Below are 26128 nucleotides of genomic sequence, written 5' to 3' on the forward strand. Positions count from 1 at the left end.
CCATATGGGGATTTTTTCTTTTTCTTTTTTTTTTTCTTTTTTTAAACATTGTTTATTTCCATAACATAACATGTTGGGTATTGCCAAGACTAGGGTTTTAACATCATACCTGTACCTGGAGAAACACTGAAAAAACTATACCACACACATTTTTTAAAATTGTATTTAATTCAGGGATGTATTTTCTCAGGTAGTGCTCACCACCTGTGTTTGTTGGCCACAAATATTTAAATGATTATATTTTATTACAAGGCGTTTAAAAAAAGTTATAAACACATAGATTTTAAACAGATAACTGGTTTTAAAGATAAAAGAAGTTGAACCTGCACGCAGGCAAGTGTTCACTCCTGTGATTCTTCTCTTGAAGCACACATACCTCTCCGATGAGGTGGAAGCAGATGCTTCTTGCTCACTGCTAGAACCCCCTCTGCCACTTGTGTCAAACTCCGTCAGTTCTTGCATTCGCTCTTCACAGCAACATCCAGTTTGTATCACATTACATAAAAATACAGCTTTTAGGAAGAACTTCTCAGAGACGAGCACATGCTGCAGCAGCCTTTATTTATGGACTAAGTCCAATTTCCTCTGGCTTCACGGATTACTCCACAAAATTGGCTGTGAAAACATAGCTCTGTGGCAGCTTGCTATGCCTTTTTTTTTTTTTTTTTTTTTTTTTCCCCCCAAAACACCAAGATATACTGGAGAAGCTGCATCAACGCCACTGTGAGCATCGGCTTCCTGAATCTGTCTGAAGCATGGTTATGTCTGTTTGGCTGATCATTTTCCTTCACTTTGGTTTCCTCTTTTATCCATGCTCATGGCAATTAGTGTTAATTGCCTGGGAGACAAGAGAGACATAAGGATCTGACCACACTACAAATTTAGACAAAGTATTATTTGCCTAGCTGTGGCAAGCTTCTCATTATATACCTGAACTAGTTTTAAACTGTCTCTGTGACTAACAGGAAATAGCTGTGGCAATAGAAAGATCAGCGCAGACTGCAAAATTCGTCCTAGACCAAGGCAAATATTTGAGACGTTTTCCACCCTAAGCATTGTGTTGCAGTAATTACAGTTTAAGCTTGTTCAGATCTATCTGCGTGGTATTTGGACATAACCAAGGACCAGGTTTGCAAGACATTTATATACACACTCAACAAAGATGATGACAATGTAATTGAAAATGCGTATTCATCTAAAAAATCTTAAAAGTAGATGCGTGTTCCTGTTAGTGATAGCTCTGGTATTGCCTGTGTTCCCTAGGAAAGGAGAAGAAAAGATGAAGAAAGCCAAGCCAACCTCCTGCTGCTTTTTTCTAAGAAATTCAGTCCCAGTGGCTTCTTTAAGCCAACTTCCTGCTTAAAGTATCTACATCCACAAAGAGATCAGAAACTGTACACATAACCAAGAACTTGGAATTGAAACAAAATAGTTTATAATAAGAGGTTGAAAGAAGTGGAGAAAATAAATACAGTCAGTAAATTCACACCCTGGTTTCAGATTGATCCACGACTAAATCAGGTACATTAATTTATTCAATTTGTATTTGGAAAAATCTATATATTTCCCCTGACATTATTTGTATTAGAGATTTGAAAACCACTGTTCAAGATGCAAAATGAAGCCACAAAATCTGGCATTTTTTTCTCTTCAGTTTTTGAATATCAAGGTACAGCTTTTATGCTATTTTTTTTATATATTACAACAAAAAAATAGCACAGTAAACATAATATTTACTTAAAATAGTGTAAAATTGTAGAGCGATATAAACATGCAGCATTGGTTTTATGTATGTTTATTAAGATAACATTAGCCTAGTTTTGATATCTATTTTCTTAATGTGTGTGCTCCAGCAGAAACAATAAAAATTCGAATAGACTTATACGGGTGAAGAAGTGTAAAGTTAAATATAGCCCTTCCGTACTTGATGACCACTGATAGAACAATGAGTGAAAAACAAGTTTAAAGTTGTTAAGTCTTGTCCTGCTTGCCTTTGTGTGATTAAGTTCAGACTTGTCTGAATTCAGATCACATCCTTTAAGTCAACTTTTCACAGAACTGAGCTTGCAATAGTTGTTACTACCAAGAAGATTCCTTTGTAGGCTCATTTGCATAGTAGAGCAAAGTTTAAACTGTTGCAAACTTGCTGACTAAACGCAAATAGGTTTCTTCTTTCCTGAAACAAATCTGAAGCAACGTATTTTTTTAAATGTCATTTTGACACTATTTTCTTTACATGGTGAACATGTTTTATAAACACAGCTCTTTTACAGTAAACAATTTACTACAAAATCCAGAAAACAGTAATAAGTGTTACTGTCTCTTTAGGCCCTTAAGGTTTAAGAAGGTCAAGCTGAAAATGTAAACATAAAAACTAACATTATTCAAGTGTTTTAGTCAACACGACTTGTTCATCAAAGTAATAAAACCCTAATAGTTCTGAAGTTAACGTCTTACATTCAATATATACTTATATATACTTAAATATATTCAATATATACTTATATGTCTTAGTGCTTGCTGATTACTTTGCCCTGCACTACGATTACTGTCACTTAATATTATGTCATAGTCAAAACCTCTGGCACCAGACAGTTAAATTAAAATACAGAGATAGCACTATTTTGAAAATATGAAGATCTGACAGAAATGCATGACCTTCCTTTTTTAGCTTTCTATCAGTGCGGTGACACAGCCACCTACTCAGCTACTTAGAGATAAAAAAGAGATCTACAATGTTCCAGAAAGAACAAGAACTGAAAGATGGACACATTCAAAGCCTATATTAGTCACATTGTCTATTTTGAGGGTAGTCCCATAGGCACTTTGATAATATTACTAAAGAAAAAGAAGCTGGGTCTCTGTGTATCTTCTCATTTGCATCACTCATCCAAAATTTATCCCTAAGTATGAAACTCTCTTCCCACACAAACTTTCTGAATCCACTGCTACCTCTATGGGTGCTTTTCCCAAGCTTCTACAGAATATTTTTAAATTTTGCTATTAAGACCTTCTAGATCTTGCCTACAGTCATTTATTCTTTTGAAAGAGAATTAATCTGTAGAAGTTCAAATATCAAAGTTGCATCTGAATAAATGCTTGCTGAATTGTACTCTAACATTTACAGAGTGAAATGGTATTCGGAAGCTATTAACTAATGCCCAAGTTTGAGTTTCTAGGACAGTGCATTCCACAGAGCTGAGAGGTACATTAAAAAAAAAAAAAAAAAAAGAGGTTGGGTGACATTTTCAAAATGTGCCATGAACACTTCAGAAAGGGTTTACTTTTGGGAAATTTGTTTTGAGCAGTATAGAAGACATGGAGTTAAACCTATTATTACATGAGTGATCTAAATTCCATTTGCCGTGGAATCTGGTAATACAATTAAGAGATTTTCCTTCTATTTGGTAACAGAAGCACAGTACAGGACTCTGTACATACTATTTCTAAACTCAACATGACCTTTAATAATAATTGTTCCTTTTAAGACAGAATAATTAAACATAGAAACTTTCATTATGTATAGAGGGAGGGGGAAAAAGGAGGAAATCCTGCTAGGAAACTAATAGCTTTAATCCGTTTGTAGCCCATATGTCTCTGCCAACTTTGTTTCCAAACCGGCAGGGCTTTACACACACAACAAAGTTCTAGGAGAAACAATAAGAAACGCAAGAAGCAATAGAGAAGTCCCCCAACATCCCACCTGGGGCTTGTTGGGGTCCCTTTGCTGAGAGCTGTGCTAGGTAGAGGCTGGCTTCAGGAGGCCACCAGGCATCATATATCCACCCCCTCCTGCCTCATCATCCAGCACAGCTTCACTCCCACGCCTGACTGGGGACCAGCCACGGAGCTCTCCCTCCACCTCTCTGCCCTCCTACACGCTGGGACTTAAAACTCAGCTCCCTCAAGACTTTCTCCAGGCTGCCTGCATGAAAGCTCTCGCCCCGCAGCTCCAGGCGGCCTCCAAGTAAACCAGCGGCCTGGCGAAAGGCGGCCGCCTGGATGGGATAAAGCTCTGCCACAACAGCGTTGGCAAGAAACCGCTTTCTGGAGTGTTCCCCTCTCGGGCCAGCCATGCCCCGTGCTGTGTGCGAGCGGCAGGGAGCTGTGCTCTCAGCATTTTCCAGGTCGCCCCACGCCGCAGCCGCCCAGCCCAGCGTGCGAGAGCCCCGGCGTGACTCATCCCAGCCCCGCTGTGGGCGACCGTGTTTCTCACTGCTTCTGCCCCGCCAGGTCATAAAGCACGCGGGCGTGGAGAGGCTTTATGGGTTTTAGGAAACGTTTATAGGCTTGAGGAGACGTTTATGGGGTTTAGGAGACATTTAAGGGGAAAAGGGGAAGGAAATGGCGGCAGCTTGCCCCCCTCTTGTCAGAGTGCTTTGAACTGAGGGCACACCAGCCCAACTGCTTAATACACAGAGAGATGCCAACTAAAGACACCCCCAGGCGGTGCCCTGCTGCCTGTAAGGGCAGCCCTGCAGCTGCTGGGCCGCCTTTGGGGGCGGCCACAACCCCACAGAGCCGCACTCACCCCCCCCACTCCCACCCCACCGCTCCCTCAGCGGCCGCAGCCCCGCGCATGCGCGTCACGGAGGCGGGGCGGGGCCGCGGCTCCGCCCCGGGAGGGGGCAGGGCCGCGCTGTGCCGGGGCGGCGGCGGCGGCGGCTCCGGTGGGGCGGGGAAGGGAAGGGGAAGGGACGCGGACAGGGGCGGGGGAGGACCGGCACGGGAAGGGAAGGGTCGGGCTGGGCCGGTGGGGTCGGAGGAGCGGCCAGCATGGAGCACCACCAGCCCGCCAGCCGATACCAAGTGGTGAGCGCCTTGTCCCCGGTGGGGAGGGGGGCGAGCCCTTTCCCCACCCTTTATATTTTATTTTTTTTTAAATTAATTAATTAATTATTATTATTTTTTTTCCACCCTATTTTTCTCGGCCGCCTCTCGCTTGGAGGCAGGGGGCTGTGGGTCGCAGGCGGGTGACCTTCAGGCGTTGTGCTCCGTACGGCTTTGCCTCCTGCCCGAACTGCTGGCACCGCCTGCTTTATTTTCATTATTTTCATAGTTGTTATTATTCTGCAGTTACTGCTTTATGGTCGGTCGTGCCCCTCTGTGGGTCTTGTCACCCGTTATACTTGTCTAGAACCCTGTGATTGCGGACCAGCCTCGTTTAATATCAGTTGCTCGCAATATAAAAGCTTGTTGGTCGAAAAAGAGGATGTGAGCACAGCCCGTGTCCCCAAAAGTTTCCATTTAATCCCTCGCTTCCTTCTGCTTTATGGCTTTGCTGTGTACATAACTTACGCTGTGAAAGCCTGAAATCTGTGCTCGTAATTCCTGTTTCTTCTGTGATCGTTCACCCAAGTGCTGAATTTATCTTACTGGTTTGTTTTTGGTTTGTTGTTTTTTTATTTTTTACATCTCGAGTGTTGAAAATAACGTCGACAGAAGTCATCACGTCCACTTCTGTGCATACATTGTATGTCCGAGGCTTCTTTACACATTTCTCCAGATATAAACGTTGCCTCTGGGTTGCAAGCGATCAGCTTGCTTTACATTTTAATGTAGAAATAAAAGCTGATGTCTATATTCAGGTTCCTCAGTCGTGACGTACAAAACCGTAGCAGCAAATACCTTGTTACAGGTCTGGCATATTTCTGTTGAGAGCTCGGCAAGCGGTGTGGGAGGTTTCTATATGCTCCTGGGTGATGGTACACTGGGACTGCCGTGGAGCTGACGAGCAGACCCAGCAGCCTGTGACTTCTGAGGAGCGCCGTGTGCCTTGCGTACAGCAGCGGGTCCCAAAGCGCTTTGTGGGTCAGTGCTTCTCTTCCTGTGCCACATGACCGTAATTTAGCTAAAGTCAGCAGAAGTCCTGAAGTCATTCCTTCCTTTTTTTTTGGAGAGGAGAATGGGAATGCTGGCAGACTTTTTTTTTTTTTTTTAACAGCCTTCAAATGCTGTATCCTCCCCAAGGCCTAAAATAACTTGGGTATGTTTTAAAAGTTTAAAATGATAATAATAATTCTGTTACTCAAAGGAGTAGAATAGAACACGGGAGGATGGAACAAAGAAATAATTTGTCACTAGTGTTTTAAGTTACATCTGTAACTTCCAGCTGTGATGCTGATGCCTAGCTTTGCAGAAAGGCTTCTTGGTGTGGCCTTCCGAAAGGGCTGATCTTAATGTTAGACAGTAGGTGTTAGCCCATTCTCTTCCCCATGTATGTTACATTTTGTGGCCAATTTATGTCACTGAGGTTTTGTTAGAGAAGTGTCTCTGAAGCCTTTGCAATTACAGCACGTTAAGTTCCATTGAATTTATTGTAAGTCATAATGAAAGTGCAATTTTAATCTCTGATGTACTCTGAAGTTTAAAATACCTTTCTAATTACTATCCCATAGGTAAGACCATGTTGTTTAATTTTCTCTCCATTATATCTGACTGTCAGACATCAAGATTTTTGTAGTACTTACTGTGTTGGGTCAGAGAATGGAAGGAACGGAGCAATTGCAGATGTACTTAATTAGCACCTGATTATTCAAGCTTGTGATCTTAAGTGTTATGAGGTATTGGCTTATGTAATGTCTGTGATAGGTAGTAGGCAGTAGATTATTGCAGATTTTATGGTCATGTCCTAATCCTTGAGGACAAAATATAGAAATGAAATACTACTTAACGTGGCTAATACTGCATTGGTTTTGTGCATGTACCACTCCCTAGTGCTAAGCTTATGAAATCTGACCAGTTCTGGTATGTTCACTCTACGTCCTTTACTTTTTGCCTTCATGAGTAATAGCAAGAACTCCTTTTTTTTTTCTTTTTTTTTCCTCTAGTTCTGCCTTTACTGCTAACTGATCTTTTTATTTTCTTCTTTCTCTATTCAGTGCAAGTTCTCTTCTAAGTAATAACAATTATTGGCTTACGTTTCTGTTCATAGCAGTGACAGTAGGACTTCAGTGAAGTTGAAGGAGCTATCTCACTGCTCTCTCTTCTTGTTTGTGGCTTCTTTAAACAAGTTAAAAGGCTTTAAGAATTATGGGCACTTGAATTTTAAGCTTTTGCACCACAAGCCACTTTTAGCACTTTTAATGAGATAGAATATCTGATCATAAATTTAGCCCTCGTTTTTTCTTATTTTTTTTTCCTGACAAACACTACTAATGCTTCATTCTGCATCCTATTCTTTCTTTTGCATCTGTATTTTATTTAAAAAGCATTTCAAAAATGTTCAAACGATGCAACTGCTAAAAAGCTGCTGTTTGGAATTGCAGCGAAGTAAGTGTTGTAAACGAAGAGTGGGCAGTAAATCAGCATTACGTAACTGTCTGCCGCAGGCATGTGTGACTTGTATTGCTCTCTGCCCCTCCTTTTTTGTCCTCCCTTTATAGGGCAAAAAGACAACTAATTGATGGGTAAGAACTTGTCATGCTTTCCTGCAGGAATATGACATCAGAAATAAATCAGCCAATCTTTGCTGTCTTGCTTTACTTCCTTTTCTTTTTTCCCCCCACTTCTTAGTCATTTACATACTGCAATTCTGTTGGTAAATGACTTAAAACTTCAATCCAGGCATAATCAGTTCAGTTGTTCTCCTTTCTCCTTGCTGTCTTTTTTTTTTTTTGTTTCGTTTTGTTTGCTTGTTTTCTTCCCCTATTCTGCTTGTTAGTAGGCAAGCGGAATGAGGCATCAACTCTAGGAAAACGATAATTAAAAATTCTTCAGTGATCACTTTCCTGATTCTTTTTAACTTCTTGCTCTTTGTCATCTGACTTTAATTTGTGCATTGCTATCTTGCTGTCTGAAATGTTTGCTCATAGTCCAACTTGTTTGCAGAAAAAAATGACTCGAATGATGCTTTGTGAATCTCTACTGAAGCAAAGCAAAAGAAAGGCAGCTGTTTTCTGCAGTGCGTAAAACTGAGTGAGCAACCAAGTCCTAAAGCTTGGGATTGCCTTTTTCTGTGAAATGTGGTTTTCCAGGTAACTGTGTCATGAGGGAAGACTTCAAATATATGTGAGTGATCTAGGTGCATAAAACCCATGAAAAGTTCTAGAATTTATATTCTGAACTGCTTAAGAATTATAACTCCCCCCTAGACATTCCTGATGAAAGCTTTAGGTTGTTTTTCTGGGATCTGGTAGCCAGCAATCTTTGATTTGTATGGTAGGTCATATCTATATAGGTGAATGGTAAAATGGCTAGGTAGGTAGAGCCAGAAGCAGCTGTCCACATGGGTGTCAGTTTAGCTGTCACTGGACTTGCTGTTGCCACAGGAGCACCTGGAGTTTGGTGGGGTTTGGGAATGCTGCTGTGATTTGTGAGTGATGTGTGATGCAAGGCTCCCAAGACCTCAGGCTGCTATTGTATGGCACTATATGGGATTAAAGAAACTTTTTTTTTTTATATAGGTGTGTGAATCTTATATAAAAGTTAAGATGTGTATGCTTTTTAGGAACAGGATGAAGAAATGAAAGTTGCTGCTATAAATACTTCATTCCAGTTAATTCCCCTGCGTAGTGCTACACGTTGTAAATAGTTTTAAAATTATCTCAGATAATGCTTAATGATCTGCATCTCATCTGTGATGGGTTGACCTTGGCTGGCTGCCAGCTGCCCACCACGCTGCTCTCACTCCCCCTCCTTGGCAAGGCAGGTGAATGGGAAATGTAGGAAAATAGGATGAGATACCTCATGGACTGAGATAAGGATGGGGAGATCACTCACCAGTTACTGTCACAGGCGAAACAAACTTGATTTGGGGAAGACTAATTTATGGCCAATTAATAAGAGTAGAGCAGTGAGAAATAAAGAGAACACTAAAACTACATTCTCTCTGCCCCCCTTCTTCTAGGCTCAACTTTAATATTAATTCTTCTACCTATTTTACCAGCCACAAGTGGCACAGGGACATGGGGGCTGCAGTCAGAACTTTGTCACTGCCACTCTTCTCTCCTTTTCCTTCTCTTCTCCTGCTCCAGTGTGGGGTCCAAGTCCTTCAGGAACTGCTCCCACACGGCTCTGTACCATGGGGTCCATCCCCCGGGAGCAAACTGCTCCAGCACGGGTCCCCCACAGGCGGCAGCTCCCCCCAGGCCCCCTGCTCCTCCGTGGGCTCCTCTCCACAGGCTGCAGCTCTGGCCCGGGGCCTGCTCCTGCGGGGGCTTTCCCTGGGCTGCAGCCTCCTCCAGGCCACATCCACCTGCTCCACTGGGGGCTCCTCCATGGGCTGCAGCGTGGAGATCTGCTCCATGTAGGACCCATGGGTTGCAGGGGGACAGCCTGCTCCACCAGAGGCCTCTCCAAAGGCTGCTTTGGCCATCGGTGGGTCCCTTTTGGAGCTGGCTTGAACTGGTCCCCTCTGACATGAGGGAAAGGGAGGCAGCTCCCAGTCTCAGAGAGAAAACACCCCTGCAGCTTCCTGCTACCAAAACCTTGCCACATAAACTGCACATCTTAACTCCATTGTCATTGACTCTTTCCTCTCACAATGTTATCTGGTTGAACCTTGATCAAAGTCAAATGGTCTTTGTAGGTCTTATATAAACATGAAAGTCAGCCTACACAGGAAATGTGCACAAAGGAAATTTTCTCCTTCCTTTCTTTTCATGGGACTAAGTAGTGACTGGCAAATAAATAAAACCAAACATTGATTATTCAGCATCTTTAAAATGAGAACTCTAGCCTATATCTAACATTTATTGTCTTTGGAACGCTCTTATGTAATTGGTATTACCGAACAGATTGAGCCGGTTTACATTAGGGAGACTTCTGTTGCTTTCCACAGATCTGATTGTGAAGTCAGACCTGGAGATAAGATGTTGCTCTTACGAGATTCAGTTTATGGTACTGAAGAATACTGAGTAAAGATGCATTAAGTGATAAGCTTTGTCGTTGCTCGCCTATGACAGTTAAGCTGGCCTTTCCAGGGGTACAAACCTCGTATTCATTGAAGATAAAGTTTTTTCAGTGCACCTTAATTTTGTACTTGAAGCTCCTAGTGTGGACCTTTTTAATAGTTTAGAAGGACTAATGAGGATCTACTGAAATGAGGTGGATTACACTTTTAAAGAATGGACTGTTATTACGTCTCAGATATTTTTATGATGTAATAATAAACAGAATTTTGAATATTTCTGTAACATTTTTACCCGTTTACATAATTTACCTATTTAAAAACATATTTTAATATTTTTATAAACTTCCCCTATTTGTTAAGGAATCTTGTCACAAATGAAGATGAAAACTTATTAATGCTCAGGTGTGTTTTCGGATATGATAGTGATGCAGTGAAATTTAAAAAAATAGTAAATCTTAAATTTTTCACTTTCAGTTATGTTTTTTGAATGCTTTTCTGTTCCATATGAAACAAGGAACTAAACCTCAAATCTCCGTGTGCGCCTCTCAAGTCAAGGAGATGAGGTACTAGATATTTACAAGGAGACAGAAGGTGTTATACCTATTAAGCAGGATGCTCTGACTTGGTATGCTCTGACTTCAGTGTGCTGTCCTTGCCATGGTTTTGGAACCCTTTTTGGAGGACCACAGATGTAATACCCAGCTCTATGCCTGATTGAGAGGAAGAAGCCCAGTCTCACTGAATGAGCAGGAGCGGCTGCAGCTACAATAGCTTGCTGCTGCTTTGTGTGGGCGCAGGTTGTGGCATGTGGGCAGCTTCCTGTCTTTTTGGTGGGGGCGCGAGGGGAAGTAAGGTGGTTTTCGTCAGCCCTGTGTACAAACTGGATTAGTTATATAGGGCACCAGTATTACCGTACTGAGCAAAATGAGTAATGTACACTGGTAAAATGTACCTGGGTTATTCCACTCGTGTCTTTCTCCAAAGGTATTCTCAGGCATAGATTTAAGGTTAAGTCTGAGCAAGAGAGAGAGGCGGGGCGGAAAGGATGGGAATATCAGTGTCTGTTCTGGTGCAGCAAGCTGTTGGCTTGTGAAAGCTGTGGGGGTTTTTTAGGTTCTTAAAAGAAGGATGTGCCTGCCTTAAGATGTGACATTAAGCTGTGGAAGGTAAAAGGAAATCTTCAGGCTGTCACGTGTATCTGACACGTCTAGTAAGTCTTGTAACTGTTAAATAGTAATAAAAGTCAGAAGTTTGGTAATGGGAAGAAAATGCTTTCAAATAACACGGTTCTCAGCAGAAGACACCTGTAATGTGGCCAAGCTTGATCTGTTCAGATCATGCAACTTTAAAAAAGAGGAACTTGAAGCACTCTGTGAGCTTCTTTGCATGAAAAATGAGGTGGGAAGTACGTTAGGAGAGCATCGAAAACGTAGTACTTAGAAAGTGCTGTGTTAATGCAAGATATTAGTACTAATCTTCCAGGTGGGATGAAAATGAGGCACTTAGCAGAAATGCCTAATTCTAGGCTATTTTTGAAACACTATTCCTAATGACAGTGTTAACAAAACAAGGAAGTATGTATCATCAGTACAACTGGTAGTATGTATTGCTAATCCTAATTTCTTGGGACCTAGTCCCTAGTTTTCTGTTGTAGATTTGATTGTTGTGTTGAGTTGCATAGCCTCCAAACCTCCTCCTAGACTTCAGGTGCTTAAACTGCTTTGGAAAGGGGAGTGATGAAATGGGCACATACCAGCACACCCACAGTGGGCAAATTGATTTCATGCTGAGAAGAAAAGTAATCTGAAGAGGAGATGGGCAAAAAAGAATGAAAAAAATTGGCAACTTGTTAGCTTGGAGAAGCACTGCCAATGCTTCCTACTAAAGCTGAACTATTGTACAGCCAAGACTGTGGGTTTGAGCTGCCTCAGGCTTAGGTCTCCCACTTCCTGGACAAGTACTGTAACAGCTAGCATGTTTTAATAAAATGGGCACCCCCTTTGCCAGCTGTGTTTTTAATGAAAATGACTAACTTCTTCTGTTTTGTGCTGAAGTCATTTCTGACTCGCACAGCCAGGGCTCACAGATGTCAGGATGTGGATGCCTTATGACTTTGAGTCTTATAATGAAAGTGGAAAATATATTTCCATTTTAACATTTAACTGTTTATTCCACTTAAGCATCATTTCCATTATCACAGGCTAAGATTAGCCTAAAACAGGAACAGTCTAACTTACTTTTCAGTCGCTCTGTAACCAAAGCATTATATGATATCCTGAGTTGGAAAGGACCCATGACGATCATCAAATCCAACTCCAATTAGGTATTGAGCCACCCCCTTCCTCCTCTCCCCTCCCCTCGTCCCTGACTGTGCCTCATTCAGCTGAGGAATGGACAGGATGATTTAGAAAACAGGCCTCAAAACTTTGATGTGGACACAACAAAATCTGGTCAATATCCTGTACGTTACTTTTTTTTGTTGTTTGTAAAACCACTTTTCATTTTCTTCGTTTACTGTTGGAGGTGCTTGGCAGAGGTTTGTCATATTCCTTCTTGTAAAACACGGCCTTCCAGGAATAAAAAGAGAGGAGAAATCTCAGTCTCTGACTACTGTGTAGTAGTTCACAAACGTAATTTGTCCATTTTAGCCTTGAAGAATATTTTACATTTTGGCACTAAACCTGTTAATGTTAACTGGAAGAGGGGTCAGAATCAAGTTCTTCGTAAAGCTGTGTATGTAGCCTGAATCAGTGAACCTGTTTTTGCTTTTCCTTGCTGAATTTGAAAAGAGTATGTAGAAGAGCCTTGAAGAAGTGATAGACGATACTGTAAACATCATTCTATCTCTTTATTGAGAAATAACCTTTTAATTTTTGCAAAGTAGCGTAAGCTTGCATTTAAACATTGCTCTGGTAATGCTTAGTGTGGTTAACACTTACTTTTGTGATGTGAGGGATGCCTTAGATAACGCACAAGACGGTTAGCATAACAATGCTGGGTATTACTGAGGCCAGTTGTGCAGTTGATTGTGGTGTCTGTAATTTATTGTCATTTTGGAATTTAAAGGAAAAAGTACTTAAGGTATTTTTAAGGAATGAACCGAAGCATGAAAATTTTCTTAAAGTTCTAACGTTGGGGTCACAACATAAGCTTGCACCAAATGCAATTAGGAAAAATATTACAAGCTGTTTACTATTAAAAACCTATTCCAAATCCTAGAATGAGAGAGCATAATTCAGACAGATCAGTAGGCTGCTAAGGCCCTGCAGTGCTGGTCTACAGCTGGTGATGAGCATTGTTCCGTGTTCCTTCCCTGTACCTCAGGGTCTGCTATTCTTATCTACTTACCGGGGTTCAGAGGTAGCACCAGTTTGGTGATCTGCTACTCTCCTCTGAACAGTTGAGCTTCCTCCTAGACTGTTATGGTGCTTTGTTTTGTTGATGTTTAGCTTCCTCACAGTTAAAAATTTGACCTGCTGGAAAGTACCTGCTTCTAGATGTGTGCATCATCGAACAATTGAGGAGTCCAGAGAATTGTCCATTGGGCCATGTATTATGTAGACCTGTTTTCAAACACTCTAGCTCTATCTAACAACTATCTGTTGAGACATAAAAATGCATTCCTTAAAGAAAGGGCCTATAGGTCGTTGTTGTTGTGTTTGTTTTATTAAAGCTGTGTATTCTGTAGTGGATGGAGAAGGACAAGACCATAAATCAAAGTGAGGATTTCTTCAGTAGAGTTTGTTCTGCTGCATGTAATGCATAGAAGGTATGTTCAGGTCATATTGTGTATCTGTGTGGGTTTTTTAACCTGTTGTAACATCTGTCTCTATTTTTTCCTCTATAGTTTATTGCTATCTTAAATTGATGAACTTGAAAAGGAGCTATGCTGAAAAAATCACATGTAATTGACCTGCTTATAAGGAGTGAGTTAGTTTTTACTGATTTGATAATTTTTTGATCTGTGTGTTGTTTAATTAATATTTTTGTTTTTGAGCTACTTTGTGGTGTTGAGTAGGAGACTGTTCCTTCGTGACTAGCTTTTTCAAATACAGAAGAGAGAAAACCTCAGTGTTCTCAAAAAAGTTGAGACAATTGAAGGTTTTTCTTAGTTCCACTCCAGAATTTTCAAGGACACATAATTACCTGTGATATAAGAGGCATAAACTGGAGTCTGTTTTTTTTTCTGCCTAACTTTGGTCAGTGATTTAAGGTGAAATTTTATGCTCCTCCTGCAGTGCAGTTATGATACTTCTCTAAGAGAAAAAACAAAACAAAAGACAAACCAAACAACAATAACAACAAAAAAACTACTCTTTCCTTATCCTTCCCCCTGTAAAATGAATTTGCCATTTTTAGCACCCTCCTGCACTGTCCTTGTTAGGAAACTGTGTGTGAGCTGTTCTACTGTACTTTGGCTTTTAAGTGAAGCATGTATTATGTTTACAATAATACCCAGCTTTTTGAATCAGCACTGATTATTTTTCAGCCCAAATGAATGCAAGCTAAAATGGAAGCTGGAACTAGCTGTTGAATATTGAATTTGCTATTGGTGAAAGCCCTGTCTGTTTCCCAAATTTATTTTTTTTGTCATTGTTTTTTAAAAAAATTTACAGTTTACTTGTTTTGTTTGTGTCAAATGACCAGAATATACTTTGTGAACAGATTCTATAAAGCTGCTGGTAAGTCAGGGGGTGCCTCTTTTGATTTGCGATTCCTGGAGCTGTCGCTGATATTTTGCTGGAGCTGTTGGTTAGTGGCAGCTGCCAACAAATCCTGACGGAACATTGGCCATGACCATGGAAGATACTGAGAATGAACAAGAAGGCTCATTGTATGAAACCTGGGAACTGCCCAGATGCTGGGTACTGTATGCACTTGGGGATTCTCACAGGAGCCTGGTGGAGCTACAGCAGGCAAAGGGAGGCAGCCTTCTTAACGCTGCAGTCTAAAATGAGTGGTGGGAGTTGGAAGTGACCGGTGCTTGCAGGATAATCAAGGCTAAACCATTGCAGAGCTGTTACTCACCCCCCAAAAATGCTGAACTTTGGTTTAAATCACGGGAAATAAGCTACATGAAGAGAAATGAATATATGGAGTTTGTTAACACACAGGATCATTGAGGCAGATACTATTAGCAGATTCAAGAATGTAAATTCATGCACATCAAATCCATAACAGATGCTAAATGAACGAAGCAGAGATGTACCATTTACCAGCCATAATATAACAGCTGGGAATGTTAGAGAAGTTTGAGGAAAATGGGTGGCAAATAAGTGACTAAGGTTTTTGTGTGCTTTCCATGCATCTCCTGATATCTCCTGATAGTTGTGCTGGGGACGGAACGTTTCCTTAGACTGGCCTCTGGTCTGAGTAATACTTTTTTTTTTTTTTTTTACCAGTGGGTCTGTATGTTAGATTTTCAATTTGAATGAGAAAGTGTTCAAGGAGGAGAGCCTTGTTTTATCCTTTTTTTTTTTTTTTTTTTAATAGAGTTTAAACTAGTTCCTCAAACTGTTCTTGACTTACCATTAGACAAACGGGTAGTTAGGTGGTACATGGTGATCTTTCTAGTAACTAGAGTTACTAGTTACAATTTCTTACTGTGCACAGGCTTTAAAGAAAGCTTTTATAAACTTCTAGAAATACTTTTAGACTAGCAGAAAAAAGATTTGGAAGCTGTTGGTCCTAATTGTCCTCTTTGTTAATGTTAGAGACATCGGTTCTTTGTTGGTAGATTTACAATTAATTCCTGTAATCATGTGATAGGAAAAACTTCTAGAAACTATATCTGACTTGAAATTTTACAATAAATATGAAAGATATATCTTGGTCATACCAAAATTTAAGTATTCAGAATTATCTCTGAATAATTCTGTATTAGAGAAGAAACCTGAAGAAGTAAATGGGGAGAAGTGCAAGTGTTAACACTGCTAAGAATGGTTTAGTTTTTAGAATATTTACTGTTAGAAAAGAGTTCTGATATTGACACGTGGTATGTTGATGTCCTTTATGAGCAGGTTATTTGCTATTAATGTAGGGGTCGGGAAGGTATAGATATCTAAGAAGCCATAGGGAATGAATGGAAATGCTTATGTCATGCTATCAAATGTGCAATTGTTTAAATTTGGATTACAATAAAAAAAAAAAGTAAAATTGTATGTGTAAAGTAGCCACTGGGGGAGATGAACGCTTTCCCTTGAGGAAGTCTTGATCACCATTTCTAAGTACCACCTCCCCCGCTGGTTATAGGTTTCTTTGAGGAATAATTTGGTAAATCCACTAGGCTAGATCTCTAGTTAAACAGAAGTGACTAAAATTATTTAACAGCTTCCTAAGTTAAGTGCCTATAAAACCTTCTCAGTGTCTGTGGTTCACCTTAGTTTTAACATGGGTGTCAAACTTTGGCAGAAAAGCCATCCTGTTGCAACGTATTTTTCAACAACATTCAGTATAAATCTCTTCGGATTCTGTTCAGTAGAAGTTTGCCGACAGAGGTTGCGGGTTTCCATGGTACCTAATCCTTATTTAGCAGACACATTTGGTATTTCTACACAGCTGTGGAATGGCAGCAATGGACTTCTGTTCTGCTTTTCTGCTTCTACTGCAGATTTTACACCTTTGACCTCAAAACATGTTGACTACTGTTGAAAACTTTCTGCAGAGATGTAGCGTTTTAAAAAATGACAACAGACAAAAAAAAGCAACAAAAAAACCAACCAACCAACCAAACAAAAAAAAAAACAAAAAAAAACCCACTCCACTATCGTGACTGTCACTAGATCTCAGCATGTGATAGTGGAGACTTGCCAAGTGATGGGATGGTGGAGGAAAAAAATGTATGTTTCATGTGCTTGGGAGTGCTGATTAAATTTGATCAGTTAGTTTCAGATAAGTAACAAAGAATTAAAAGCAAAAGGTAGCTGGAAGTTGCTGGACTACGGTGCTTTACCGGAATGTACTGAAGTGCCTTATAACCTTCATTGCTTCAGGGTTTGGTATTTATTAAGAGACTTTCATCTTCAGAGACTTTCAGTTTTCTAGAGCTCTGTGGCTGTGGCCAGTATTGCGTGTTTCAGGAGAGCTTGCATGTGATGATGATGGACTACAAGGAGCTTGCTTCCTAACTAGCTGGGAAGTTGGCAGTCTGCTCTGTGTGAGTTCGTGTTGGGCTGGTGTTACAACAGGAGCTTGGGGAAAAAGGCATCATCTTGTTGTAAGCTATTCTATTGGTAAAGGATGAAAACCTGTACTTAAAATAAAGTTAGCAACTTAAAATGCAATGATGTGTGCTTCACCCCCCGAATATTATTTTATTTTAAAAAACTGTGAAAGATTTCTTCCGAATGCTGTTGTGAATTTTTATTTTCCTCCTAAGAAAATAGGAACAGTTCTTTAGTGGAAGGATTTATGTCTCTCTTCTGCTCTTGTATTTCTTGTCTAAGAGTATTTCTAGATTATTGGCTTTAGGTTTGATTGTTCAGAGGCTTTTGGTGACCTAAATGACAGTTGATTGATCTTAACACTTGAATGGCACTTATAGCTTAATGGTATGGTTTTTATGTTTATTTTTTTCTAAAAATACGGAAGCAATTAGTGTGTAGTGTGAGCTTGTGAGACCATAATGCCATTCAGAAACAAGAGATAGGGAAGTTGAACTAAAAGCTCTCTCTAACATGAGCTATTTTTACAACAGGTTCAGAATTAAAAGCAATCTTGAAATAAAATTTGTATAAAAAATAAATAAAATAAATGTAAAATTTTTATTTTTTCCCTAGAAAATTCAAAGATAAACACTTTGCTATTTGCAGTTGAAGAAACCCTACTTTACGCTACTAAAACTGAAAAAGGCAATGCAAGATGTGGTTACAAGACCAGCACTTAATATGCAACCCTTATGTGGTCTAGTGAAATTGTTTTTATGTTAATAGAGCCTTCTCCTTTCAAGCTTGCATTTCTTATGAGTAGCATCTCGTTTGTATGGAACAGTTAAGAATAGGTTTACAAATAATTACCAATAGGCAAGTGTAAAAAAATTTAATTTTTTTAGTACATAGAGATATCATGTGTAACATAAAAAAAAGGTTGAAGCTTCCTGAAAGCCTGATAAAGATGATGGAAGTTTTCCTGTTAACCTGCTGTTAGTTCCACCTCTAATATTTACTGTGTTACAATTCCTGTGGAATAAATACCTGTGCACCAGTATGGAAGGGGTCCTGAATCTACTGCAGAAGTGTTGGATAGCTGTTAAGCACTGCAGAGGCAATCTGAAAACGAGTCTTTCCCTGCAGCACCAGAAGCTGCAGTAAGTGGATATTTTTGGTTGGCCTTTCGGCATGGTCTGAAACTTGCTCTAGAAAAATACAAGTGTGGAAGTGTTAACTTCTCCAAAGTGACAACGATGAGCCTCTGCTGCTGAGAGCGTTGCTTTTCATGGGGGAGGTGTACCAGTTGACTGGCTTAGCATGCAAAGGTTGAATTTGCATGATCAGCTAGATTATGATCAACGTTTTGAACATTTGCATGATCAACTAGGTTATGTCCATGCTTTCACTTAAAGCATATCGTAAGATTCAGTGTTTCGGAGTTTCTGTGCATTATATTCATTTTAACATCATTGAGACGAACTCATACACTGATCAGTGTGAGGTCAAAACTGAAGGAGCCAATCTGAAAAATGTTGTAGTAATATCATGGGAAAGGCTAGAAAGAAGGACAAATTCAAGTACTCCAAATTGAAAATCACTGGTGAGAATGCTGGTCTTCGGTGTCCCACGCAGAACCATTACTACTGAAACTTATGCAAAGGTTTACCTAAAAGTCAGGCTGTGTCAAAATGAGCTGGTCATAAAGGTATAAAAAAGACAGAAGACGCAAGCTAGGTGGATGCTTTTTTTGTCTGTGACAGCATCTTCTGGATAATCTTATGCTACACTGAAGAAATTTTATAAATAGCATGAAAGTAGCTTATATTTTTAAACAAGGTTTTTATGCCGTTTGTAATGCGCCATTGAAATTATGTTGCAACAATTTTACAATGTACTGAACTTCTGTAAATCACATTTTTTTTTTTTAAATGGAAATCTACAACTTTTTAAGGAATGTGCAGAAAATTAGTCACCAGAGTTACTGAGTGTTTTTTGTGTATGTTAACCTATCAGTGCGAATAGAGCTGGCATGTGTTACTTTATCTATGTTAACCAGAAAACATCATTCTAATCTTGTGCAAATAGCAAACACATGGCATTAGACGTCATCACATGATATCTTTTTCCTGTGCCCTTTTTAAAATTTAGTGTATTTTAACAACTTGCCTATATTGTCACTCTTCTACAAGTCAGTCAATGTATCACATACGCATTGACCAGAGTAATGGATTTAAACTGAAAGAGGGGGGATTTAGATTAGATGGAAAGGAAGAAATTCCTTACTCTGAGGATGGCACTGGCACAGGCTGCCCAGAGAAGCTGTGGATGCCCCATCCCTGGAGGTGTTCAAGGCCACGCTGGATGGGGCGTTGAGCAACCTGGTGTGGTGGGAGTTGTCCCTGCCCAGGGCAGGAGGGTTGGAGATGGATGGTCTTTAATGTCCTTTCCAACCCAAACAGTTCTATGAAATGAAGCAAAATGTTACCCAGCCCAGCAAAGTTCTGTAGGTCAGAGAAAATTACTGTTGCAGGCAAAAGAAAAGCGTAAGCAGAGAGTGAGGTAGTTCTCTTTTTTTGTTTACTTTTTTTTTCCTCTTCTTTGAAGGCTTAAAGAGTGAAAATATCCATGCTTGTCCCTTCAGGAAAGGACCCTGTGCCAAGCACTTTCTTCTGGTTCATGTTCTGTATAGTGTGTAAGTAGATTTTAGGTATCAATCTGATTACTTTGGAAATAACTACACAAACAAAATAGAGGACTTAAGGAAAGGAGAAGATGCAGCACCTAAAGAAGTGATTTGCAATAAAAATTAAATGCTAAAATAGCTGTATTTTCAAACATTTTTATGCTGGAATTTCTGTCCCTGATTTTTAGCTTCTTATGGAATGAAATAGTGAATTATTGTTTTATAGACGTTTTCTGCGAAATAAACTGAAGGTGTATTATTTTTCTTCAGGTGACTTTTACCATGTGTTTTTTTTCTACATTGCAGATATTCTCTGGCAGTCTCCATGAGATCTTGAGCGTTTGTCAGAAAAAACATTGCTGCTATATCTAGCTTTGAATTTTAGCTGTGCTAAGACAGACACATCTTGCAATGTATCTGCTAAGACAGATACATCTGACTCTTCAGCCTGGAGTGTACTGTAGTTCAAGGGCTGTGAAAGCTGGAGTTGAAATACTTGTGTGTATGGTTTAAGAGAAATACAGGTCTATTAACAAATATTCCCTTTTTAATTGTAAAGCTTCTGGTCGGCCAGATACACTGCATACAACCAAGATTTAAAGGAATCTGCTTTGGATTTTATGAAGATGAATTTCTAGACAGCTAACTATTGCTAGGTATGGCCAACTAAACTACAGTCGCAAAGGAAAGCATTTTTTTTAGAAGAAAGTTTGATACAGAAATAACAGGGAAAAATGTCTTTGCATCCCACTTTTAAAATGCTGTGATGAGGGCAGGGGAAGGTGTTAGCTTGCAGTTGCTTGTATTTTAAGAGATCCTAACAATTGTATTTTGTTTCTTTATTTTTTTTTTGGCTGTTATCTTGGCAGATTCAGTTGTATTGCTTACAACTATATAGTCGTGGTGATGGGGGGGTTGAACTGTAATCTGTAATTTCCCCTTATTCCTTTAATTAAAGAGGTGGGCAAAAGTAATCTTGCAGTTGGAAAACTTTCTAGGTCTGATTTCTTCACTTTTAATGTTAAATACTGCAAAGGTGATGTTTAAGTACGTAGCTTAAGTAATACCTTGAAACAGACGTTTTCTGTTCCCTTCTGAGTGTTTTTAGCCTGGTTTCTATGGAAATGAAACCAATGCAGTGTGTCAGGCCTCTTCTTCCCCTGTCTCCAAAAATACCTTCTAAATTTACCAGCCAGTATATGCCAAAATTAAACGGGCAGGGGGAGGTTTGAAGAGAGTTGGGCTCCTACAGGTTGCCAGCAAACTGGTGACTCCACAGAGGAGGATCAGTGCCCTGTGAAGACAAGGCAGATAGAGGCGGTTGTACCGTCCTGTCTTGCAGCACGTCTACCCTGTTGGCATAAGCAGAACTTCCAGCTTGCCAGAGCAAGCTATGCTTTTTGTTTTATTTTTAATTTTTTTTCCACTGGAGTCTGAGGAGAGCAGAAGAGCTGAAGTTACTGCCTTGAGGAGAGAGTAGGAGACAACACTTGAACCAGCACTAACAAAAGCTAGCTTCTGCACATGGGACAATTAGTATTTATTACTCTAGCTGTAAATACTCAAGCTTCTTAAGCCGCTTCCTGTGATTTTAATGCTGGGGTATCCTGTAAGGAATGTTGTGATTGTCTTACTGCAACAGGATAACCTTTATACACTTCAGAATTTCTGAAAGGTCTATAGAGTAAAATAAAAGACAGGATCATAAATAGAAATACTTAGTCCCTGAATGAGTCATAATAAACAACAGTCAGAACTATGCCTTCTCAATGCTCTAAAAGGCATAACAGGACTCCTTTGTATAAAGCCTGTAGTATGGAGTTTCTCTGTTTCCTAATTGCACTTGCTACAACAATTGAATGACTTGTTAACACTGAAGTGAAGCAGTCTTGGGTTGAGAGAATAATATGCACCTAATGTTACCTCCATAATTTGTAGCTGTTAATAAATTTTAATCTGGAGGAAGGTAGCTTTCAAGAAACCAAGTAGAAGAGACAAAATTAATTTCCTCAGTAATGTCAGAGTGGGTATTGAGCAGTGATCTGCTCCTTGACCAATTGGTGCTGTGAATCTTTGTAGAATGGTCACAGCACAAGCGGTATATTGGCAGGAGGAAAAAAAAGCTATTATTGAAGCAGACAGCAAGAAGGAAGGAGGAACGAAGATAACAGACAGAAATACATTAACTAGGCTTTACTTCCTCTTCTCCAGTTTGTTGCAGTGAGGTAGTCAGACCTATGCATGCATCCCAGATGCCATTTGTATTTTGTGTACTAGCCATTAATCATAGAATACAAAAAGCCAATAATTTTGTTAGAGACAAAATTCTGTTGTCTCATTGCTAATAAAATGACAATTTTATTTAAAAGTAATTTTGTTAGCTATATCAATACCATATTACCCTTGTGAATGATTTTACTTAATGTAGAACCATGAGGTTTCTATCTTTCAGGATATTTCTCTGATCTGCTTGACCTTTCTAGAATCAAGTGTCTTGTCTTCTCACATGCTTTCAGTATCTCTAAATACATTAGGTTATTTTGAAGTGGTTTTCTTTTTTCAGGCCTTAACTACTATAAATAGCTTTACATATTTCTCAGTTTACTGCTTTTTCTGGATCACTGATTAGGCACTAAATGACCTGACTGCTCAGTACCCAGAGACCTTCAATAACCTCTATCAGTTCTATGCAAGGTGACCTCTCTAATAGCGTATGCTTGTGTGCGTGTATGTGTATGTATGTAGGTTTGTGTATATGTCTGCTATATATACAGATAAAACCTTTCCTCTTTAAGCTATAGTTCTTTGGATGCAGTATTTGGAAAGACTCTTGAAAAAGGCTTTAACAAGTACCTTACCACTTTTTCAAATTTGACAGCTTTAAAGACAATAGCGTAGAAGCCGTATGAAAATCTCATGAAGTTGTTCTGTCACAGTAACTTTTTTGAAGTATTTTCTGTTTGCCCTTGACCTGTCTTTTCAATTTACCTGTCTTTAGTTGAAATGTCCTGTTTGCTTGTAATTCGTTCTGGTATCACTAGTTTATCATTAGAAAGAAAAGCACAGAATTTATAACCTGCAGAACTTAGATATACTCTGGATATACAGTAATTTTTGTAAGAATATAATGCTAGGTAATAAGATTTGTTTAGCATTCTTATTTTCCAATAATCTGACTACACTTTGCCCAATACAAAAGTAATGATATATTCTTAGTATTTTTTTGTTATTGCTAGGACAATAATCTTCTATAGCTTTGACAGTTTCTAAAAACATCGTACAGAATTCTTGCTTCAGATATGTTCAATTTATTCACTTGACTTTGTGTGTTTTAAATATGAATGCCTCAGTAGTCATCATAGGCATCTCGTAGTTTACCCTGGTGTGAACACTAATGTTCAGTATGTACTAATACTTCTTTTGTATCAAGCTTGTACTCTTCCTTCTTAGTTTGATTCTAAACGCTATCAATTTAGCTAAAATAATCAAAAACACTTTCTCAAAGAAAATACGTTGGTTGATATATCTGAATTCTATTGTTATAACAAACATGCTTGCTTATTGTAATTCTTAGTTCTCCGTAAGCTTAAGTGGACGTGTCCTTCTAGAACTACATTTTAAAAAGCAAGCAAACCAGCATTTTAAAGTTTTATAGGAAAGGCTTCTTTCCAGAAGGTAGAGAAATGCAGAATGTTTTGGAAAGTCTTAAAATTTGAGTGGAGAAGCTCTCTAATGAGACGCACCAATATAAGAATTACACTCGTACAAGTAGTGTTATTTCTTTATTTCCTCTAGACTGATACAGTCAAAATAGTTTTGCTCACCTGTTGTATTTTAAAATCAGTTAATATATTTTATTAACATATTTAAGAAGATTGTTTAACAGTTTAAAATACTTTCTATTCTGTTAATATTTTAAAACTTAGCATTTTCTCAATAGAAAACATTAAAAATGCAGATTTTTAAAACAGTTCTGTGAATGTCACTGAACAGAAGTAATGGGGGGGGGGGGGAGGGGCAGTTAAGATTACTTTTGGCTGTTTACTTTAAAAGTACTTAACTGGGCTAAAGAAGTCATGTGCTGTTTGCCTAAATATTTCCTTTGGTTTTGTGGAAGAGCAATTTTCTCTTTTTGATCACGGTCCTGCAAGTGTTAGGTGGTTGTGTAAAGAATTGCCTGAAATTTGCTTGTTTTTCTTTTAAGCTTCACAATGAGGATGACCCACCAGAGTCTTCAGCAGCTGAGCAGTCTTCCACTTCTACGGAGACTACACAGACTCCTCAGACAGCAGCCGTATCTGAAGCAGATACTTCCCCCCCACCTTACTGTAGCATAGCTGTAGAAGCAGCTGCAACCTCAGGTATTTTCCCTTACATAACAGTTTGTCAGAGCAGAGTGTGTATGAATCAGCACTTGGTTCAGAGTGGTACGGTGCTGCAGTATTTATTCTATGCGCACAGTTGCAGCAAAAAGCTAGGCTTTCATGCACAGCCCTTTGTCCAGTTTATTCAGAAGCACGCTTCTAAATTACACTGATTCTTCCAAATTGCTAGACTAAATGGTTGTTCATTAATTAGTGTAATGATTAGCTTTTATTTAAGTTTGCCTGTAGTTCAGTTCCACATTTAATCTACATGTTTGAGTAGTGCTTCATTATTAGACCTCATTAGGATTTTTCATTGCCTGTTTAACACCCCTCCACTCCCCTGTCAAACCTAAGACTTCTTAAAAGTATGTGCCATGTTTGGTGAAAATATTGCCATGAAAAAGATTCATTTTCCTTTAAAGACTCTTCATAAAACTTCTTGTGAAACATTAGAAGCAGGACTTTTTCCCCATTTATTCAGTACTCCTTTTCTGATGAGACTGTGACTTTCCTTTAGGGTATAGGAGACTTAACAGCAGGCAACATCAAAGTCACTGTTTCAGCAAAGTTGCCTGGATTTGCATCTCCCATGTGCCGAGTAAATGTTTCGGAATTAATCTATGACCTAATTCTTTAACGTTGATTAAAGAAGCAATTTCCTATCCCTGCTCTGTCAGACAGTGTTTGCAAGTGTAACATGTAGCTGTGCTGAATTAGCCCTACGTGAAACGTTTTTGTAGTGTACTGACATATTTTTGCCATGTGACCTGTGCTGACAAATCTTTCCCATGTAAGCAATCTTGTGCAAACTATTACTGGCTGTAGGCAGAAGCTTGAGGTATATTGTAAATAGATTTATTCACTTCATTCGTGGTTCTATCCTATATTTACTTTGCTATTTTGATATGTAACAATTAAGTCTGTGGTTTGTTTTAATATAAGGAACATTTTTAAAAGAATATGATGAAACTGAGTGTCTGGAGAAAATGAATTTCATGGAACAACTGGAGTTAGCAACAGGATCTTGATAATAAAAATATAGTGTGATTATTAATATACTTAACTAATTGGTTAATATTAAAAATTAAAAGCTTTATTAGGATGTTTCTTTGCACGTCTCCTCTGATTTTATAAAAAAAGACTTTGGTTGGAACACCTGGAGATATAACTAAGCTCATGAATTGTTTTCATAAACTGTTTCTTGAAGCATCTATTTTTAAGGTTTCTGCCTTGAGTAGTAGCAACTAAGAGAACCATTAATATGTTCACCACTTAATTGCATAAAAATAAATGTTTCAAAAGTTTATAAGAGCTTGAACCCCACATATAATCAATTTCAGACTCTTGAGAATATGCACTTTAAAGTAGTTTTAAAGTAGCTTTATGCACATAAAGCTTATTGTTCCTGACATCTTTCTGGTTTAAAAATGCATAACCTCTTTATTTTGAACAGAAACACACAATGAGTTTTATCCTGTACCACCTCCATACAGTGTAGCTACCTCCCTTCCTACATATGATGAAGCAGAGAAGGCCAAAGCTGCAGCAATGGCAGCTGCTGCAGCAGAAGTTGCCCAACGAGTAAGTGTTGTAGTTCTTTATTTCAACTTCGTGAAACCTAAGGCTACTCTAATTGTTTATAGTAATTGGGATCGTATTATGGCCTATTTGCTAAAAATAATGGTGAACAGATGATTTTATATATTTTGTGTATTTTTTTAATAGATTAAGTTCACTGTACTATGGAAAGTGTATAGTATTCACTCTGTTCTGAGGCATAGCAGCTGGCTAAACACTTTTGAAGGCCAAATATTGCCCTGTTTTAATAATTAATTTACTATCTTGTCACCTTTTAAGTATCCACATTAATGTTACTTTCTAAAGTGAGTGCTGATGCTGAGTGTTTCAGATGGTTTAAAACAAAAATTTAATTAGTAAAGAAGGTAGAGCTTTGGATAAGAAGGGGATTCCAATAGTTTGGAAGGGTTAAAATACCAAACAGCAGGGATCTTCCAAAAGGAAAAATCCCTACTACGTGAAAGCTTTAATACTTAAGTTTGATGGAATGTTCCAAGTA

The 26128-nt window shown here is 39.0% G+C and overlaps 1 protein-coding gene across 2 annotated transcripts in view; it reads left to right on the forward strand.

Annotated features, from left to right (window-relative positions):
• The window catches only part of NDFIP2 (Nedd4 family interacting protein 2), a 532803-nt gene that overhangs the window by 480920 nt on the left and 25755 nt on the right, over positions 1-26128 (forward strand). For both annotated transcript variants that reach the window (XM_068676816.1, XM_068676826.1), the window contains exons 2-4: positions 4722-4812; positions 23889-24045; positions 25505-25632. In XM_068676816.1, coding sequence (XP_068532917.1) covers positions 4777-4812; positions 23889-24045; positions 25505-25632 — 321 coding nt within the window. In that variant the 5' untranslated portion in view covers positions 4722-4776. The remainder of the gene's footprint in view (positions 1-4721; positions 4813-23888; positions 24046-25504; positions 25633-26128) is intronic.

Source organism: Anas acuta, chromosome 1 (assembly GCF_963932015.1).
Source record: "Anas acuta chromosome 1, bAnaAcu1.1, whole genome shotgun sequence".
NCBI classification, from domain to species: domain Eukaryota; kingdom Metazoa; phylum Chordata; class Aves; order Anseriformes; family Anatidae; genus Anas; species Anas acuta.